This window comes from Lepus europaeus, chromosome 2 (assembly GCF_033115175.1).
Source record: "Lepus europaeus isolate LE1 chromosome 2, mLepTim1.pri, whole genome shotgun sequence".
Lineage (NCBI taxonomy): Eukaryota > Metazoa > Chordata > Mammalia > Lagomorpha > Leporidae > Lepus > Lepus europaeus.
The window spans coordinates 83,393,025-83,413,954 of record NC_084828.1 but is presented as its reverse complement, the minus strand read 5'-3'; the positions used below and the strand labels follow the sequence as shown (position 1 = coordinate 83,413,954).

At 45.4% G+C, this 20,930-nt stretch overlaps 1 protein-coding gene across 4 annotated transcripts in view; it reads right to left on the bottom strand.

Annotated features, from left to right (window-relative positions):
- The window catches only part of SENP5 (SUMO specific peptidase 5), a 40,199-nt gene extending 19,597 nt beyond the window's left edge, over window positions 1–20,602 (bottom strand). Inside the window, exons 1-5 of one of the 4 annotated variants that reach the window (XM_062209636.1) lie at window positions 20,438–20,602; window positions 8,486–10,026; window positions 2,316–2,421; window positions 2,033–2,171; window positions 1,727–1,774 (exon numbers count right to left, since the gene is read on the bottom strand). In XM_062209636.1, coding sequence (XP_062065620.1) covers window positions 1,727–1,774; window positions 2,033–2,171; window positions 2,316–2,421; window positions 8,486–9,995 — 1,803 coding nt within the window. In that variant the 5' untranslated portion in view covers window positions 9,996–10,026; window positions 20,438–20,602. Of the gene's footprint in view, window positions 1–1,726; window positions 1,775–2,032; window positions 2,172–2,315; window positions 2,422–8,485; window positions 10,027–15,687; window positions 15,807–20,437 lie in introns of those variants that run through there. The other 3 variants (XM_062209646.1, XM_062209655.1, XM_062209626.1) reach the window with 3 other exon arrangements.
- Window positions 20,603–20,930: the final 328 nt, after the last annotated feature.

Genomic DNA, 20,930 nt, shown 5'->3' with positions numbered 1-20,930 from the left:
GAACTCCCTAGCTCCTGGTTTCTGATCAGTGCAACTCCGGCTGTTGCAACCAACTGGGTAGTGAGCCAGTGGATGGAAGACCTCTCTCTCTCTCTGCCTCTCCTTCTCTGTGTTCTTTCAAATAAATACATAAATCTTAAAAAGTTTCTGACTGAAAGAACTAGACAAAAAGTAAAATTTGACTCAGCCTCAATATTCCAATTAATCACATGTAACAGATTTGTGACTTTTAAAAAAATTTACTTATTTTTATTTATTTGAAAGGCAGGATGAGAAAGGGAGAGATCTTCCATCTGCTGGTTCACTTCCCAAATGCTGGCAATAGCTGGCACATGACCAGGCTGAAGCCCAAAGCTAGGAACTCCTCTTGGGGCTTGCCAGGTAAGCAGGAACCCAAGTACTCGAGCCATCATCTGATACCTCTCAGGGTGTGTGCTGGCAGAAAGCTGGATCAGAGGCAGAGAAAGGAGACAACCCCAGACATGGGATGCAGGCATTCCAAACAGTGGCTTAACTGGCTGCACCACAATGCCTGCTCTAGATCCGTGATTTAAAGTGGAAAGCTATATATTTCCCATTTATTCATAAACACTGTTGGAATCTGAGATTCATATTTACCCATTTATGCGATTTATGAAAACTTTAGATTCCATTGGTATGAATACTTGAATAGAAACATTAATGTTAAATTAAAAACTAAGTTTAGGGGCAAGCATGTGGTTCAGCAAGTAAGACACTGCTTGGGATGCCCACTTCCCATAGAGTGGCTGGGTTCTAATGTCCACAGTGTTTCTGATCCAGCTCCTGCAAACGTGTACCCTGGGAAGCAGCAGTGATAACTCAAGTAGTTGGGTCCCTGCCACCCACAAGGGAGACCCATGTGGAGTTCTGGCTCCTGACTTCAACTGGGCCCAGCTTCAGCTGTTGTGGGCATTTGGGGGAGTGAACCAACAAATGGAAATGTGCACTGTCTTTTTCTCTTCCTGTAGCTCTACTTTTCAATTAAAAAAAAAAAAAAAAAAGAGCTTAAAAAAAAAATCTTAGTACCTAACCAAGCTCTTAAAGAGAATTCAGAATTTATGGGGGTTGAGCTTGTATTTGAACTGAGTATTTTCACATCAATACTATTTCACACTTTTAAAGAGAGTAAGACTCAAATGCATCTCCCCACCAAAAAAAAAAAAAAAAAAAAAAGAACCTCCGCCTGCAGCACTGGCACCCCAAGTTCTAGTCCTGGTTGGGGCGCCAGATTCTGTCCCAGTTGCGCCTCTTCCAGTCCAGCTCTCTGCTGTGGCCCAGGAAGGCAGTGAAGGATGGCCCAAGTGTTTGGGCCCTGCACCCGCATGGGAGACCAGGAGGAAGCACCTGGCTCCTGGCTTCGGATCGGCGCAGCGCACCAGCCGCAGCAGCCATTTAGGGGTGAACCAACAGAAGGAAGACCTTTCTCTCTGTCTCTCTCACTCTGCCTGTCAAAAAAAAAAAAAAAAAAAAAAAACCACACCCTTGACAATACCAATGAACACACCCACCTTAACACAAATAAGCAGGAAAACAATGGCACTGTGGGTCTATGGAGAACAGAATTTACCCCCAATCCTAGTAACTGAGCAAGACAAAATCCTAACCTTTTTTCAAATATCTAAGGAATATCAAATAATTACATTAAGTTCAAAAACTACTCCTTTAATACACAGACTCTCCTGAAGAAGAGGAAGTTTTCACTTACTTTGTCTGGTACTGCATCCATTATCAGCTCTCCGTACATATTAATGACCTATAAAAAGTAAAAATGGCTTACTAACCCTATGCAGTTCATATCATCGCGATCAGAATGATTAAAATTGATACTGCTGTTATAAAACCTTACGGATCCTGGGTTAATGAATGAGTAACTTGGGTATCACTTTGGTATCAAGGAACAAAGAATCCTTGATACCAAAAGATAACTGAGGCCAACCAGGTGGTTACATTTTATTTTACTGACCAACATCCTCTGCAGCATTCCAGTGCTGAGAGCATACAACAGACTAACCTGGTCATTCAGCCAATTCTGACCATCCAGGGTTGCCAGATCATCCATGTCCAGCATGTGCTTATTGTAGAAGATGCGAAAGTTGCATTTTTGATGTCTGGCCCGGTAGTTTGTAATTTCCCTATTGATAAATGGTTTTCTGAAACAGGATTTTGAAACAACAGTTAAAAATATGAATTCTACACAATCTATTGCTGAGTATCTCTTTTCCCCATATATTAAGAAAAAGTCATATATTGCAAACAATTTTATTTTCAAGGGCTTAACCTTATCACTCACATACCTATTAGAAAAGTCTTCATTAAAGACATCTTTTAATCTTCCAAGGACATCTTTTTCACTAAGTGGAACCAAACTGCCATACTTCTTCATAACCTCATCTAGGAATCCTTAAAGAAAGGGGGGGAAAAAAGCCATTTTCCTCAACAGTTAACTTATACACAATAAATAACATATATTTCAGTTTTTAAACTTTAAATTTATTATCTCCTAGAAAAGTAGATTTAGCCCTCACCATTATAATCTACAGAGAAATGCTGTGAGGCAAGACTGATTTTTTAAGATTTTATTTATTTATTTGAGAGGTAGAGTTACAGACAGTGAGAGGGAGAGAAAGGTCTTCCCTCCGTTGGTTCACTCCCCAAACGGCCACAACAGCCAGAGTTGTGCCGATCCGAAGCCAGGAGCCAGGAGCCTCCTCCTGGTCTCCTATGCAGGTGCAGGGACCTAAGCACCTGGGACTAGAAATTCCTAGCTTCAGATCGGTCTGGCTCCAGCCGCTGTGGCCATTTGGAAAGTGAATCAGAAGACCTCTCTCTCCATCTCTACCTCTCAAATAAATAATAATAAAAGATATTATCTCTACAAATGGAGAAACTGGAAGTTTAGGGAAGCTAATTTACTCCCAAGGGCATTTAACTATCAAGCAGAACTAAGACTTTCATGATGGTCATCCTATGCCACCTCCAAAGTAGGAAGTATCTATTGTTTTTTCTGTACACAATCTTGGATTTTCACTTCTCTTTCAGGACTGGAGTCATGGTATGGTGGGTAAAACCACCACTGGCATCCCACAGGGCACCTCAGCTGCTCCATTTCTGATCTAGCTCCCTGCTGATGGCCTGGGAAAGTGGCAAGCAGATGGAAAAAGAAAGAAGACTGTCTCTTACAAACGAACTTTTTAGAAAAGATTTATTTATTTGAAAGGCAGAGTTACGGGGGGGGGGGGGGGGGGACTGACTTTCACCTGCTACAAAAACAACTTTGAAATCCATCCATATGAAAGGGTCTTCAGAAAGTTCATGAAAAATATGTATTATCTAAAACCATACCGATATTTCAAAGGGTTTCTTTTTTGCACTAAAATTTATCTTTTAATTCTATTATACAGGCCACTTCTGTGGCATGGTAGGTTAAGCCTCCACCTGTGGTGCTGGCATCCCATATGGGCACCAGTTTGAGTCCCAGCTGCTCCACTTCCAATCCAGCTCCCTGCTAACGAGCCTGGGAAAGCAGTGGAAGATGGCCTAAGTGCTTGGGCCCTTGTACCCATGTATGTAAAATACCCTTATATGTAAAATTACTGTATTGATTAAAAATATGTATTTTTATAAAAATTTATTTTATTTGAAAGGCAAATTTACAGAAAGAGAGAGAATTGATCTATCTTCCATCCACTCGTTCACTGCCCAGATGGCTACAATAGCCAAAGCTGTGCCAGGTTGAATCCAGGAGCCAGAAACTCCATTCGTGTCTCCCATGGACTTGATCATCTGCTGCCCTCTAAAACCATTAGCGGGGAGCTGAATCAGAAGTAGAGCAGGGGCCGGCATCGTGGTGTAGCAGGTAAAGCTGCCGCCTGTTATGCTGGCATCCCAAATGAGCACCAGTTCAAGTCCTGGTTGTTCCACTTCCAATCAAGCTCCCTGCAAAAGTGCCTGGGAGGGTAGTGGAAGATGACCCAAGTCCTTGGCCTCCTGCAGCCACATGGGAAAGCTGGAAGAAGCTCCTGGCTTCAGACCAGCTGTTGTGGCTGTTCAGGGAGTAGACCAGCAGATGGAAGATCTCTTTCAAATAAGTAAGTTTAAATAAATAAATAACTAAAAGTAGAGCAGCCTAGACTCAACTTGGGGCTCGTTTCAGGTGCTGGTGCCACAATGCCAGCCCCCATTGGTCTACTTTCTACTTCTACATATTTGCCTAGTCTGGATACTTCAAATAAATGGAATAACACATGTGCCTTCTTTAACTTAGAATGTTTTCAAGGTGCATCCACATTGAAATATTTAGCAGCATTTCCTTTCATGGTAGAATAAAGTAGATAAACCAAATTTTATTTATCCAATCATTAACTGATTAACATTTAGATTGTTTTCCACTTTTTGGCTGTTATGAACATTTGTTTTCAAGTTTTCGTGTTTGCACCATTTCTATTTAGTAAAAAAATTTAAATTAATTTCACCTACTTGAAAAGCAGAGTGGACTCAGCATTGTGGTACAGCGGGTAAAGCTGCCAAATGCAGTGCCAGCATCCATATGGGCACTGGTTTGAGTCCTGGCTGCTCCACTTCCAATTCAGCTCTCTGCTGTGACCTGGAAAAGCAGATGATGACCCAAGTCCTTGGGCCCCTGCACCTGCATGGGAGACCCGAAAGAAGCTTCTGGCTCTAGATTGGCAAAGCTGACTGCTGCAGCCATTTGGGGAGTAAACGAGCAGATGGAAGATCTAACTCTGCCTTTCAAATAAATAAATAAACCTTAAAAAAAAAAAAAAAAAGCAGAATGACAGAGAAAGATATCTCTCACCTAATGGTCACTCCCAGACCGAACCTAGGAACCCAGAACACCAACCAATTTCCTATATTGGTGTCAGGGGCCCAAACATTGAAGCCATCACCTGCTGCCTCCCAGGATGAGTTAGCAGGAAGCTGGATGAGAAACAGAGTACCTGGCCAGCACCGCGGCTCAATAGGCTAATCCTCCGCCTGCAGCACCAGCACACCGGGTTCTAGTCCCGGTTGCTCCTCTTCAGTCCAGCTCTCTGCTGTGGCCCGGGAAGGCAGTGGAGGATGGCCCAAGTGCGTGGGCCCTGCACCTGCATGGGAGACCAGGAGGAGGCTCCTGGCTCCTGGTTTCGGATCAGCGCGGTGCGCTGGCCACAGTGGCCATTGGAGGGTGAATAAACAGAAAAGGAAGACTCTTCTGTCTCTGTCAAAAAAAAAAAAAAAAAAAGAAAAAGAAAGAGTAGTCAGGACTGAAGCTTGCACTCCAATTTGAGATGCAGGTGTCCCAACTGGTGGCTTAACCCACTGTGCCACAACACTTAACCTTAGTCAAATTTTTAATCTACCTGGAATATACCATGGTATAAGAATCTATTCCTTTTTCTTCTAAAACAGTTAGCTAATTATTCCAGTTATTTCCCATAATTCTCAAGGTACTATTTTTTTTTTTTTTGGACAGGCAGAGTGGACAGTAGAGGGAGACAGAGAGAAAGGTCTTCCTTTTTGCCGTTGGTTCACCCTCCAATGGCCGCTGCGGCTGGCGCGCTGCCGCCGGCGCATCGCGCTGATCCGAAGCCAGGAGCCAGGTGCTTCTCCTGGTCTCCCTCGGGGTGCAGGGCCCAAGCACTTGGGCCATCCTCCACTGCACTCCCTGGCCACAGCAGAGAGCTGGCCTGGAAGAGGGGCAACCGGGATAGAATCCGGTGCCCCGACCGGGACTAGAACCCAGTGTGCCGGCGCCGCAAGGCGGAGGATTAGCCTATTGAGCCACGGCGCCGGCCTCAAGGTACTATAATTTTAATGAACAAAATTTAGTGGGGGTCTGTGTATGTATATCTTCTAATTTTGACTTCTAGTTCTTAAAGTCAAAGAACTTAAAGACCATTTGCAAAATAATCTGAGTACAGATTTTCACATACTCCCCCAAATCCTGTAGTCATCTTGCACATGCATTTAACTCAGCATTAAATTTTTTGCAGCAGCTCACAATGGGAGCATCTACTTATTGTCCTATAATGATTCCCATTCTGATTGCTCCGTTAATCCTGCTTACTCAGGTTTAGTTCTTCTGTTACTGTTGTTAAATTTGTCTCTTTCACTGTGTTAGCTTTTCTCAAATGATGGTGATAGATTTGAGCTCATCTCTATTTGGGTAATTTGCTAGGGAAGGGAGGAGGGGTCTGGGATAGGTAGCAGATACTGCTTGAACTATTTTCAGTGGGAGTGGGTACACAGAAAAACGCCAGCATTATTCTGGACATTACACAACAAAACCATCACACAGTACCCTATAAATATGTACCATTTTTATGTGTCAGTTGAAATTTTTTAAAAATTAAGATGAAAGGCCGGCACCGCGGCTCAATAGGCTAATCCTCCGCCTGCAGCACCGGCACACCGGGTTCTAGTCCCGGTCGGGGCACCAGAATCTGTCCCGGTCGCTCCTCTTCCTGTCCAGCTCTCTGCTGTGGCCCAGGAGTGCAATGAAGGATGGCCCAAGTCATTGGGCCCTGCACCCGCATAGGAAACCAGGAGAAGCACCTGGCTCCTGGCTTCGGATCAGCGCGGTGCGCCGGCCGCAGCAGCCATTGGGAGGTGAACCAACGGAAAGAAAAAGGAAGACCTTTCTCTCTCTGTCCATTCTGCCTGTCAAAAAAAAAAAAAAAAGAAAAGAAAACCCTCAGAGTTGCACTATTCCCTGTACTTGTCTTCTGTCCCTCTTGTCTTTCCCACTGCTTTCAGCCTTGCGACAGCATCTCAGTTTCTGTTCACCAAAACTTTCCACCTTGTTTTTGAGTACTGAGATACATATGAGGGGTCTCCAAATCGTTCATAGAAAATGTATATTGTGAAAAATCTATGCGTGGGGGCTGGTGCTGTGGTACAGCGGGTTAACGCCCTGGCCTGAAGCACCAGCATCCTATATGGGCGCCAGTTCTAGTCCCGGCTGCTCCACTTCTGATCCAGCTCTCTGCTATGGCCTGGGAAAGCAGTAGAAGATGGCCCAAGTCCTTGGGTCCCTGTACCCGCATGGGAGACCCGGAAGAAGTTTCTGGCTTCGGATCGGCACAGCTCCAGCCACTGCAGCCATCTGGGGAGTGAACCAGCAGATGGAAGACCTCTCTCTCTCTGCCTCTCCTCTGACTTTCAAATAAATAAATAATTCTTAAAAAAAAGAAAAATCTATGCATGGATTTCAAAAAGTTTTTGCACCAAAATATCTTTTAATTCCATTTTTTCATGAACTTGTTGAAGGATCCTTATACATATCCTTAATATATTTTTCATAATTTCTATGGATTTGGTAAAAGGAAGAAGAGATTCCATGTGCTTACTTCATCTTAAACCTAGAACAACTATTAGTTTCTGACAAACTTTTTTTACAAACTTTTTTCCTCTATCACTGTCTGAATATACCATCACCTGTGCTTCAATTGTTATTTCACTGTTTTGGTTGTTTTCAGTTTTAACTACAATAACATAAGTAATTCCCCTTCAAAAATATACACAAGTATTTGTACTATTTTATATCTAGGATAAATTCCAAGAAGAAAATGCATCAAAGACTGAACTGCCTTGTTTTCCAAAAACGTTTATACCAATTGGTCATGAAGTAGATTCTGACAAAATAAGGTTTTTTAAAGCAAAACATTAAAAAAAAGCATGATGTAAAAAACTAGATGCCTTAATAGTCAAAGACAAATTTTACTGTGCAGGAACTCAAATTTTTTGTTAAGCCAAATATTAAACTATGTTGGGATATTGAAGCCTTTTAACTTTTGGGAGGAGCAAGTCTAATGACATTTATAATTATCAATTAATTTAAGATCATTACAACTAGAATGACACTATGGTATATAAAGGTAGGAATCAGTATATCCTGTTTGTTGCAATATTGGTAGAAGCCAATACAGTGTTTGACACACAAGAGCTTCTCATATATTAAAATAGAAACAACACAAAAACAGGCAAAGGAAAGCCAAGTACCAACAAAAACTGGCCAATAAACACAGAAAAAGATATCCAAAATTAAACAAATTAAAACGAAACTCATATGATCTGTAAAACTGGCAAAGCTTAACAAATATAAACTAATTCAATCTTTTGGAGGGTAATTTAACAATTCTCTTGAAGTTAAAAGTGTGAATATCCTCTCACCAGCAACTCCAATAGTGGGACTATTACTTACAGAAACAATCATTTAAGTATAAAGAAATGACTTCATTACATCCATTTACCAAAGGAACAACTGGAATCAGTACATATGTCAATCAATCAAGGATTAGATAAATTACAGAGCAGCTATATAGTACAGCAATATGAAAGGCTGCAAGAAGAATATCTAACTGCTTAAAGGTGAATCCATGTATGGGAAGAAAATATAGGACTCTTCTAGAAAGGTTAATGGACACCAACTGTGGGTGAAGCTGAGGGAATAAAGAGTGCATACCAGAAAGGCAGATTGACAGCTGTTCATCATCCACTGGAGAAGCTTCTTGACTCTTCTTCCCACCTCCCACTTGATTTTCTAGTTTGAGTCCACCACACACCAGCGGAGCCTCCAGTGGACTTTTACAGTAAGGGTGGTCCAGCAACTTAGAACTGAGAATATTCTGCTTGACACATCCATCCTCTTCCATCTGACATGAGTTCTCATTTGGCCCAGTTTCTTCAGACACAGGCCCATCCACATTACTCACAGATTTATCTGTTCCAGACACTGACAGTTTTATCCCATCATCACTGACAGTACTTGTCCGATTTTCCTGACCCAGAGTCACAGTTTCTCCTTCAGTTTCCGAGGTGAACATGTTACTAGAATGATGTTCTGACAAGGGGATATCATGAATCAGCTCTGTACACTCCCACTTAGGAGAGGAACAGCGTGACTGGTCCCAGGCATATGTGGCACTGCCATTCTGTTGATCAGGGAATGCTTCATCTAAACTACGCTCCTTGCCCAAAAAAGGGCTTCCTTTAGTGTGGCCATCAGGCATGTGAGAGTTCTTTCCTTTCACCACAGCACTGCTGTCCATATTTGGAAAGTATGGCTGATGCCAACAGGAAGTGTCTTTCTCTTCTGGAGAAGGGAATGGACTACAATCGCCACCCTCACCGTTTTCCCTAAGAGTCTCTTGATGGTCCCCAGTGACCTTCTGTACCCAGCTTCGCTGAGCTTTCCGTAGTTTGCAAACTTTGCTTTTTGTTCTGAAGTGCTGGGATCTTAGAATCCTGTACCGAAATCTAATCATGGATAATTTCTCATACATCATAAGAGGAGACCCTTTTATTCTCCTATGTTGGTTAAGTTGGAACTTTTTTGGAATCAGGGATCCCCCATTCCTGTGATGTTCCAGCCCTTGGCAGCAGCCATAACAAAAGCGCTTTCTCTTATGGTTGCTCAAGGTGACCACAATCGTGCCGCTCTCAGCTGGACTCTGGCTCTCTCCTTGGAACTTCATGGGAAAGTCAGAAGCTTGTGGCTCTGTCCTGGGTCTGTGACCACTGGCCTGACTTAAAAGACTATTTGCTGGTAAGTCAGCAACTGCCTCCAAGACACTTTCCTCTCCGCAGAATTCATGGTCAGAGTTCTTGGCTGATGACAGCAACTTTTCTGCTTGGAGTTTCAGAAGATTCCTTGAAGAAGAAATTAAGTGCTTACTATCTTTTTTCACTTTAGAGGACAAAGTACTAACATTCTGAGTAGCCACACTAGACTTGGTCTTCCCATAAAGTGGTTCATCCTGGATCCACGTTTTCTGGTTTTGAAGGGCTTTCTTTTTACACTGGAAATGTCTCAACTGTCTATCACAAGTAACTGGCCTTCCCAACTTAGCTTTCAGAATGCACAAGTGTTGTTGAAAATAGAATTTCTTAAATCCTCCAAACCCAGTATTCCATTTCTCAGAAAAAGCTACATGGATTCCTTTCCTCCATAGAATTTTCCTCTGCTTTTTCATTTTTCTGATACATAATGAGATCTGAATGCAGCTGTAAAGAAGAAAATGAAAAGTTATATTTTGATTTAAACTTACATTTTGATTTAAAAAAAAAAAAGTATAGCTATTTCCACTTAGGCTATTAGACATAATGAAATCCCACCCAATCAAGGTTTTCATCACAATGAAAACTGGAGAGGATGGAAGACAATAAGTACTCAAAAAGATTCCATTTGCTGTACACCTGTTTCTGACACAAGTAACTTTCTAGAATGATTCCCCAGTATGTAGTCAGTTTCTGATAGAGTATCCAGGGCAGAGAATCAGAGAAAGTTTTCAAAGTGTTTGTTCTGCTTCTCATTACCTAAATAGCTTTAAGCAAGTCACCCAAATTCTGTATTCTCACAAAAATTTTTAAATGTCAGCAATTTTGCTCTGTAAAGCCATCCATGGGTATACATTCAATAAATACAGGATTATCAGTAAATAAAGAGGGAGACTAGACTCCTCTTTAGCCAAAGACTCTAACTATATGTGGACAGTACTCTATCGGATGCCCTCATGCAATTATTCTGGCTCTCAAGTGAATAATAAGGAAGAACCAACACAAGTATATACATGAACTTCATGAACACACACAGCTCTGCAGCTTAGAAAGGCACCAAGTCACTTCAGGTAGAGAAAAAGAAATATGAGTAGAAATAATACTAGACAATCAGAAACCAATATTCTAATTTCATCTTGTTAACAACTGTATTACATCTCTGTGTGTCAGTTCTCTCTAGAAAAATAAATGAAGTACTGAAGATATTTATTTCAGTACCCACTCCAAATCAAATTGAGATGATAGATTTGGATTTTTTTAAAGATTTATTTTATTTCAAAGAGTTAGAGGGAGATAAAGGGATAGACAGAGAGATCATCTGCTGGTTCATGCCTCAAATGGCCGCCAACAACCAGGGTCAAACCAGGCGCTTCATCCATGTCTCCAATATGCATGCAGGGGCCCAAGGACCTGGGCCATCTTCTGCTACTTTCTCAGGCACATTAGCAGGGAGCTGGAGCAGAAGTGAAGCAGCTAGGACTCAAACTGGGGCACATATGGGATGCTGGCATTGCAGGCAGTGGCTTCACCATTACATCACAACACCAGCCCCAGAAATTGGATTTTTAAAAGGCAAAAATCCAGGGCTTGGGGCTGGCACTGTGGCATAGTGGATTAAACTACCACCTGCAGTGCCAGCACCCAGTATGGGCTCTGGTCTTTGAGTCCCAGCTACTCCACTTCTGATTGACCTCCTTGCTAATGCAACTGGGAAAGCAACAGATGATGACCCAGGTCCTTGAGCCCCTGCACCCACGTGGGAGACATGGATAAAGCTCCTGGCTTTGGCCTGGCTGAGCCCTGGCCATTGTGGCCACTTGAGGAGTGAGCCAGCAGATGGAGTATCTTTCTCTTTGTAACTCTTTCAAAAAAAAAAAAAAAAAAGATTGGACAGGAACAGACATTATGGTATAGTGGATTAAGGTACCACTTGCAGGCCAGTGCCGTGGCTTAACAGGCTAATCCTCCGCCTTGCGGCACCGGCACACTGGGTTCTAGTCCCGGTTGGGGCGCAGGATTCTATCCCGGTTGCCCCTCTTCCAGGCCAGCTCTCTGCTATGGCCCGGGAGTGCAGTGGAGGATGGCCCAAGAGTTTGGGTCCTGCACCCCATGGGAGACCAGGAGAAGCACCTGGCTCCTGGCTTCGGATCAGCGCGATGCGCCGGCCGCAGCGGCCATTGGAGGGTGAACCAACGGCAAAGGAAGACCTTTCTCTCTGTCTCTCTCTCTCACTATCCACTCTGCCTGTCAAAAAAAAAAAAAAAAAAAAAAAAAAAGGTACCACTTGCAAAGCTTGCATACCATATCAGAATGTCAGTCTGAGTCCTAGCTACGCTGTTTTATATCTAGCTTCCTGCTAATGCATCTGGAAAGGTAGCAGAAGATGGCTTAGGTGCTTTGTGGGAGCCTTCTGCCTGGCTCAGACCTGGCTGTTGAAGGCATTTGGTGAGTGAACCAGTGGACAGATCTTTCACTGATTCTCCCTCTCTGCTGCTCTGCCTTTCAAATAAATCTTAAAAAGGAATCATCAAAAATAAAAAAGGGGACTTTGAAGTAAAAAAATGAGTAGACCTTTCTGTCTCTCTGTCCACTCTGCCTGTCCAAAAAAAAAAAAAGAGAGTAGAGGGGCAGGAACAGTTAAGATGTTACTTGGAATGTATGCATCCCATACTGGAGTGCCTAAATTCTCCAATTCTAATAGTTTTCTGCTAATCCACACCCCAGGACACAGCAGGTGATGGCTCAAGTAGTCACATGGGAGGCCCAGATTAAGTCCTGGGGCTGACTCCAGGTGTTACTAGCTTCTGGGGAGTGAACCAGTAGATGGGAAATATCTCTGCCTCTTTCAAATAAATTTAATAAATAAATTTTTAAACATAAAAATAGCAGGAAGACAACCATAGGGAGCTTGGAATTTTAAAAAATAAGTCAAGGGGCTAGTGCTGTAGCGTAGTGGATAGAGCTACCACCTGCAGTGCCAGCATCCTATACAGGCACCAGTTTGAGTTCCTGCAGCTCCTCTTCCGATCTAGCTCTCTGCTATGACCTGGGAAAGCAGTAAAAGATGGCCCAAGTCTTTGGGCCCCTGCAACCATGTGAAACCTAGAGGAAACAGATCGGCGCAGCTCTGGCCATTGCGGTCATCTAGGGGGTGAACCAGTGGATGAAAGACCTCTATCTCTTTGCTCTGCCTCACTGTAACTCTGCATTTCAAATAAATAAATCTTAAAAAAAAAAAAAAAAAAAGTCAAGACAACTCAAACTGGAAGATACTGGTAACATACAACACATAGGGCTAATACTCCTAATACATAAAGAACTTTTTTTTTTTTTAATATTTATTTATTTGAAAGGCAGAGCTACAGAGAGGCAGAGGCAGAGAGGGAGAGAAGTCTTTCAGCTGCTAGTTCACTCCCCAGATGGCTGCAGCTACACCTATCCAAAGCCAGGAGCCCGAAATTTCTTCCAGGTCTCCCACATGGGTGCAGGGGCCCAAGAACTTGGGCTATCTTGTACTGCTTTCCCAGGCCATAGCAAAGAGCTGGATCAGAAGTGGAGAAGCCGGGACTCGAACTGGTGCCCATATGGGATGTCAACATTGCAGGCAATGGCTTTACCCGCTATACCACAGTGCCAGCCCCAAGACCTCTTAAATTGAGGAATAAATGACAGTAAGCCTGACAATTCACAAATAGATTTCAAAATGAGTCTTAATATTAAGATAGTTAACTTCATTCATAAGAAAACTGGCAAACACATTGAAGAAAAAGAGATTTTCATAGTTCTGTTTTTATTTTTGAGATGCAGACACACAGAAGAAACTCCTATCCACTGATTCACTTCTTACATGCGTAAAATGGCCAGGACTGGATCAGGCCCAAACTGGAGCCAGGAACTCAAACCAGGTCTCCCATGTGGGTACCAGGGAATCAATTACCTTAGCCAACACATTACATACCATCTAGCACTATACACTTAGTGGGCTTAGAAGCAACATCAGTGTAGTAAAAAAGGAGCATTCCTAGCACTCAGATCTTGATTTCTAAGTATTATAAAACTTCATTTAAAGATGGAATATCAGCCGGTACCGCAGCTCACTAGGCTAATCCTCCGCCTGCAGCGCCGGCACACCGGGTTCTAGTCCCGGTCGGGGCACCGATTCTGTCCCGGTTGCCCCTCTTCCAGGCCAGCTCTCTGCTGTGGCCTGAGAGTGCAGTGGAGGATGGCCCAAGTGCTTGGGCCCTGCACCCCATGGGAGACCAGGAGAAGCACCTGGCTCCTGGCTTTGGATCAGCGCGGTGCACCGGCCGCAGCGCGCCAGCCGCAGTGGCCGTTGGAGGGTGAACCAACGGAAAAAGGAAGACCTTTCTGTCTCTCTCTCTCACTGTCCACTCTGTCAAAAAAAAAAAAAAAAAAAGGTTGGAATATCATTAGTGCATGAAAATAGAAAAGTGCTCAAAAAATAAAATGTCAAAACACAGGAGCCAACCCAAAGGAACTCACAATGGCCAAATGCATAATAACAGAAATGAGTCATGAAACCAGGGCTGTGGCACAGCAGATTAAGCTACTGCTTGTAATGCCAGCATCGCTTATGGGCACCAGTTCAAGTCCCAGGTGCTCTGTTTCCAATTCAACTCTTTGCTGATGTGCCTGGGAAAGCAATGGAAGATTATTCAAGTGCTTAGGACCCTGCCACCCATGTGGGAGACCCAGATGCAGCTCCTGTCTTCAGTGTGGCCCAACCCTGAGCATTGCAGCCATTTGTGGAATAAACCAGCAGATGGAAGATCTTTCTCTCTCCTTTTCTATGTAACTCTGCCTTTCAAATAAATAAAATCTTAAAGGGTTTATAACCAAAAATAAAATACCCTTAAGCTTACAGTGATACAAAAACCGACTAAACAGGGAAAAAAGGTGGCTCTTCCTCACACAGAATTTCAAGTCAGTAAATACTGAAGAAATGCAGAAAATGGAAAAAGGCAAAGTCACAATTTGCAATTCCTCTAAGAAGTAACTGACTCAGACAAGAAACAAAGATGCTAAAATTAGAGGGCAAAACAACAATCAGAAACAAGATATTTATACAGCCTTAAAGTATCTCCCACAAAGCACAGTATCCAAGTATTTCCCACAAGATACTTCAAATTAGGAAAGAATAATGACTCTGGATGGAAAAACCTGGCCAAATAGCTGTAACCAGTTGATCAGGTTAACATCATCAGTATGACAAATGGACATGATTTGTTTTCTGATATAGCACAAATATATATTTAACTGGGAGCAGGCATTTGGCTTAGTAGTTAAAGACACCTACAACCTATACTGCAGTGTCTTTCAGGTCCTCGTCCTGGCTCTTCATTCCAGTTTCTTGCTAATGTGCACCCTGGGAGGCAACAAGTGATAGTTCAAGTAGTTGGGTTCCTGCCACCCACAAAGAGGACCTGGACTGAATTCCCAGCTTAAGCCTTCTGCTGCATTTGGGAAATGAACCTGCAGATGGAAACTTTTCCTCTCAAATAAAATGAAATAAATGTAAAAAAAATTTTTTTCAACATATAACCTGGAGTTAATCATGAGGAAATTAGAAACCAACCCAAATTGAGGAATACACAGAATAACTGGCCAATACTCTTTAAATATGTCAATCAAGGTCAGGAAAGACAAAATCAGAACTGTCCTAGATACAAAGATTAAAAGAACCAGTGTTATGGTATAGCAAGTTAAGCTACCATCTGTGACATCGGCATCCCATATGGGCACCAGTTTGATCCCAATTGCTCAACTTCCAGTTCAACTCTCTGCTAAAGTGCCTGGGCAAGCAACATAAGGTGGCTCAAGTGCTAGGACCTCTGCCACCCACAGCAGAGACAGGATCAAGTATCAGGCTCCTGGCTTTGGCCTGGTCCCGCCCTGGCAATTGAGGCCATTTGGGGAATGAACTAGCAGATGGAAGCTCTTTCTGTCTCTAATTCTGCCTTTCAAAAAAAAAAAATATATATATATATATACATATACCCATACACACACATATATATATGCATATATATTTTTAAGAGGGGGAATGTATTCAAAGGAACTGAAAGAACTTCAGTATCAAAAAAGCACCTGGGGGCAGGCATTTGTCACGGTGGCTGAAACATGAGTTGGAGCTTCTGCATTCCACATTAGAGTGCCTGGATTCAAGTCCTGGTCCCATTCCTGATTTCAGCTTCCTGCTGGTAAACACACTGAGCAGTAGATGATGGCTCAAGTGATCAGGAGTACTGAATTGAGTTCTAAGTTCATGTGCATTTTGAGAACTGAACCAACAGTGGATGGGAGCTGCTTTTCTGCTTTTCAAAAAAATTTAATTTTAAGAAACAAAAGAGGAGCTGAAGAGGTAAACATAGAAGAGAAGCTAAATTAATGATGCTTTTTAAAAAAAATTTATTTAACAGGTAGAGTTACAGACAGTGAGAGAGAGAGAAAGGTCTTCTTTCCGCTGGTTCACTCCCCAAACGGCCGCCACGGCCAGCGCTGCGCCGATCTGAAGCCAGGAGCCAGGTGCTTCCTCCTGGCCTCCCACGCGGGTGCAGGGGCCCAAGAACCTGGACCATCCTCCACTGCTTTCCTGGGCCACGGCAGTGAGCTGGACTGGAAGAGGAACAATTGGGACTAGAACCTGGCACCCATATGGGATGCCGGAGCCGCAGGCGGAGGATTAACCAAGTGAGCCACGGCACCAGCCCAATGCTGTTATTTTAACATGAGGATGGTGTGAAGTCACTGAAAGAAAAAGAGGAATACAGGATCTCATTGATATTCTTGAAAGATTATTCTATGTGCAGTATGTAGAATGGCTGACAAAGCCATGGCAAAGGCAATGTTAGGAGGGTATTACAGACATGCTACAATAGCCACTTATATTGAGGAGGAAAACTGGGAAAGTGTAGCAAACTGAATTAAGATTTTTCAGGGGGACAGTGTTGTGGCACAACAGATTTTCGGATTAAGCCACTGCATGCAACATCAGCATCCCATATGGGTGCCAGTTCCAGTCTCAGCTGCTCTACTTCTGATTCAGCTCCCTTCTAATGTGCCTGGGAAAGCAGCGGAAGATGGGCCAAGTGCTTGGGCCCCTGCACCCATGTGGGAGACCTGGGTGAAGCTTCTGGCTCCTGGCTTTGGCCTGCTATTGTGGCCAATTTGGAGAGTGAATCAGCTGATGGAAGATATCTCCCCCCTCCCCTCTCGCAGTAACTTTGCCTTTCAAATAAATAAAATAAATCTTTTAAAAAAAAAGACTTTTCAGGCTGGCGCCGCGGCTCACTAGGCTAATCCTCCGCCTTGCAGCGCCGGCACACCGGGTTCTAGTCCCGGTCGGGGCACCGGATTCTGTCCCGGTTGCCCCTCTTCCAGGCCAGCTCTCTGCTGTGGCCAGGGAGTACAGTGGAGGATGGCCCAAGTGCTTGGGCCCTGCACCCCATGGGAGACCAGGAGAAGCACCTGGCTCCTGCCATCAGATTGGCGCGGTGCGCCGGCGGCAGCGCGCCAGCCGCAGCAGCCATTGGAGGGTGAACCAACGGCAAAGGAAGACCTTTCTCTCTGTCTCTCTCTCTGTCCACTCTGCCTGTCAAGGAAAAAAAAAAAAAAAAAAAGACTTTTCAGGACACCAAAAAGACAGGACTTGCAGAAAGCCTATATGGTCCCAACCTCACCCTCTGGCATTGTGGCTCAGTGGGTTGAGGCACAACCTGTGATGCTGGCATCCCATATGGGTGCCGGTTTGAGTCTTAGCTGCTCCACTTCCAATCCAGCTCCCTGCTAATGCACCTGGGAAAACATTGGAAGATGGCCCAAGTGCTTGAGCTTCTATCACCCACATAGGAGACACAGATGAAGCTCCTGGTTCCTGGCTTTGGCCTGGCCCAGCCCTGGCTGCTGTGGCCATTTGGAGAATGAACCAGCAAAGGGAGGATCTCTGCCTCCTCTTCTCTCTGAAACTCGGCCTTTCGAATAAAATAAATAAATCTTAAAAAAAAAAAAAAAAAAAAGAAGACTGAAATCTGAAGGAGGTGAGGATTCCAATATGAGTTACTGGATAGACAGTGGTATTATTTATACAGCACACAAACGAGGAACAACTGAGGAAAGGTTATACTGGCTATGCCCTAAGTTTCTGACATGTTGAATGTGACATGACTAAGAAATCCAAGTGAATGCATATTGTTGGATACACAGCTCAGATCTATTTAAATCAGATGTTTATAAGGCAGTTAGAAAAGCACAGAGCCCTGTTCTCAAATGAGCTTTGTAGGAAGCTGGTTAGTAATATAAATTAAGTGATCACCCATACCTGGCTAAGAAAGGAGGGAAAAGCCTATGCATAGAGCTCTGGGTTTGATAAGCCAAACATAAGCAAAATACTCTTTTTTTTTGACAGGCAGAGTGGATAGTGAGAGAGAGAGAGACAGAGAGAAAGGTCTTCCTTTTTGCCGTTGGTTCACCCTCCAATGGCCGCTGCGGACGGTGCATCTCGCTGATCCGAAGCCAGGAGCCAGGTGCTTCTCCTGGTCTCCCATGCGGGTGCAGGGCCCAAGCACTTGGGCCATCCTCCACTGCCTTCCCGGGCCATAGCAGAGAGCTGGCCTGGAAGAGGGGCAACCGGGATAGAATCCAGTGCCCCAACCGGGACTAGAACCCGGGGTGCCGGTGCCACAAGGCAGAGGATTAGCCTGTTAAGCCACGGTGCCGGCCAGCAAAATACTTTTAAACTGAATTTTTTCCATAGTTTTTATAGCGTAGTATAAAAGTCTATCAGAAATCAGCTTACACAGAGCTACTAACTAGAAGGACTGTTTTCCCCCTTCTGGAGTCAACGTATTATAAAATCGGAAATATTCAAATAAATAAGCTTGTTAAGGAAAGGAAGAAAGAAAAAATTAAGGAATTAAACTAGCTGGGCATCTCTGAGGCTGTTACAAACTAAAATGTGAAACTTTTTAAGCCTTTTAAAAAACATAAGTACCTGAGACCCATTCAGATCTACTGAAATGGGGACCAGACTTCCGGAACTTTAATTCCCCATATGACTCTAATGACCAGCCAAGTCTTAAGTTTGTTTGTTTGTTTGTTTGAAGAGGAGGAGGAGAGGGACAGATGGAGAGGGAGAGACGGAGGGAGAGAGAGAGAATGTGAATCGATCTTACATTCACTGGTTCACTCCCCAAATGCCCACAAGAGCCAGGAGTCAAGAACAATATTCAGATCTTCCACACGGGTGGCTAAGACTCAAGTAATTGAGCCATCATCTTCTACTTCCCAGACTCATTGGCAGGGAGCTGGATCCCGAACAGAGTAGCCAGGGCACTCCAACAGGGGATTGGGTGTGTGTGTGTGGGGGGGGGGTGTCTAACCCACTACAGCACAAGGCTGCCCCCACAGCAGGGTTTTGGAACTACTGGATCAGATGACATTTAAAGACCCTTCCGTGCGCATGACTTAAAATTCCAAACTGCCATTTCTGCTGTCACAGGAACTGAAGACTGCACTTGCCCACTGAGAAAAGGAGCACATCAGAGGCCTGACTGGGGACCTGTACAAGCCACCTGGTGCCCATTAAGCTACACGGTGGTGAATATTCTCTCTGGTACAGAAAGCCATCTCCTCAAACTAACTTAGACCTGTAACATCCAGTCACTCAAAGAAGTCAATGTCTGGCCCTCCATTAAGCCGCAATGTTTTACCGGCTGAATGAGAGGTCTTCAGAAACACGTGCAGAGGATTCCTCCTAGCGGGGGCAAGGAGTGAAGGAAGCCTCTCCATGGTTTCTCCCACAAAGCGCCCACTGGGCAAAAACCACCTTGAGTAAAATGCAAAACGGACATAAGTCGGCTCCTCTCGTAGACCAGGAATGCTTTATCAGTAAGCCTGAGGCAGGCGGGGACAGGACAGAGTCTGGCTTCCTCCCGGTGCTGCTCAGCCGAAGCACAGACTGCAGCTGGGTTCTGACCACACGGGATCCCGGCACCTCCGCCAGCACCCTTCTCCACAGCCACTTACGCTGTGCGAAAGGCAAAATACCTAACTAGGAAGCCACCATTAAGCGTCCTGGACATTCTTAAACCGCCTGAATTTGCAAAACATTTCTGGGCTAACGTTCTGCTTTTCTCCGTTTAATATCTCCCAACGAATTTATACAGGAGTTAAGAAACCAGTAAAAAAAAAAGTCGAAAAGTCTCCAACGTGAGGCAGGAATGGCATGCCAGGATTTCAACTCCGCTCTTCCGACTCCCACATCCTCTCCGCAACCCCCAACGTCGTGGCCGCACGGGGGCTGACACGGCCTAGCAGACAGACGACGAGAAAAACGCGGCTCGCCACCACCTAACGTGCAACCGTGCCCTAGCCTCCCACCCGAAAAGGCCCCCGGGAGTGCGGGGGCAGGAACCAAGGCAGGAAGGAGGCAGCGCTGTCCGACCAAACACGAGCCCTCGACTCCAAGACGGGAGGAGCCGAAGGGCCTCGATCAGCAGCGCTTCCTCTCGAAGCTTTCCCCGGCGGTATTAGAGCGGCCGGGGGCGCTAGCTTTTTCAGCGCCCGCATCGCAAGGCTAGGGCTAGGGAGAGAGAGAGAGAGAAAGAAGAGAGGAGGGCAACGGTCCGTCGGGAAGCGCTCCCTGCCCACCCCCGGAAAGGCACACAGTGCCGGGGAGAAACCGCTGCCTCGGGCTTGCAGCGTGGGGGAGGGCAGCGCCTGCGGCCTCCGGGCCAGGGCGCTGAGGTGGCGCGCAGCGGCGCGGCAGTGGCCAGTCAGCCCCGTCAAGCGGTCGCTCCGTCAGTCATTCGGCCGACTGGCCGTCCCGGCTCCCGCTTACCTACGTCCCCCGCTGCCCGCACCTGTTCTGCTGTCAGCCCAGACGCCGAGGCAGCCCCGACTGCGGCCCCGCCTTCGCCAGCGCAAAGGAAAGCTCCGCCAGCGAGGAAGGGTCCGGCCTGCAAGCAGCGGCCACGGCCGCCGGGCTTCCTCTGGAGCTGCCGCCGCGACGCCGGCGCTCACTTACTGCGTCATCTCCCCGGTGCCCTTTCGCCTGCGGCCCCGCCCGCATCTCGTGCGGGAGGCGGGGAGAGCGAGCGACGGCCCGGCGCGGGGGGCGTGGCGCCGCATGCCCTCGCTTCCGGCGGCCCGCGCGGCCCCGCGGCCTCCCCGCCCCGCTGGGCGCCCGGGTCTGCACGCGCGAGGACTTGGCGGAGCCGCGGCGGAGAAACTGGCGAGGCTGTGCGAAGCTCTGCCTCACGTGCTGACCCACAAAAGGACCAAGTCAGAGCACGACTGTTCGCCCGCTACCCTTCTGCACTGCACGCCGACTC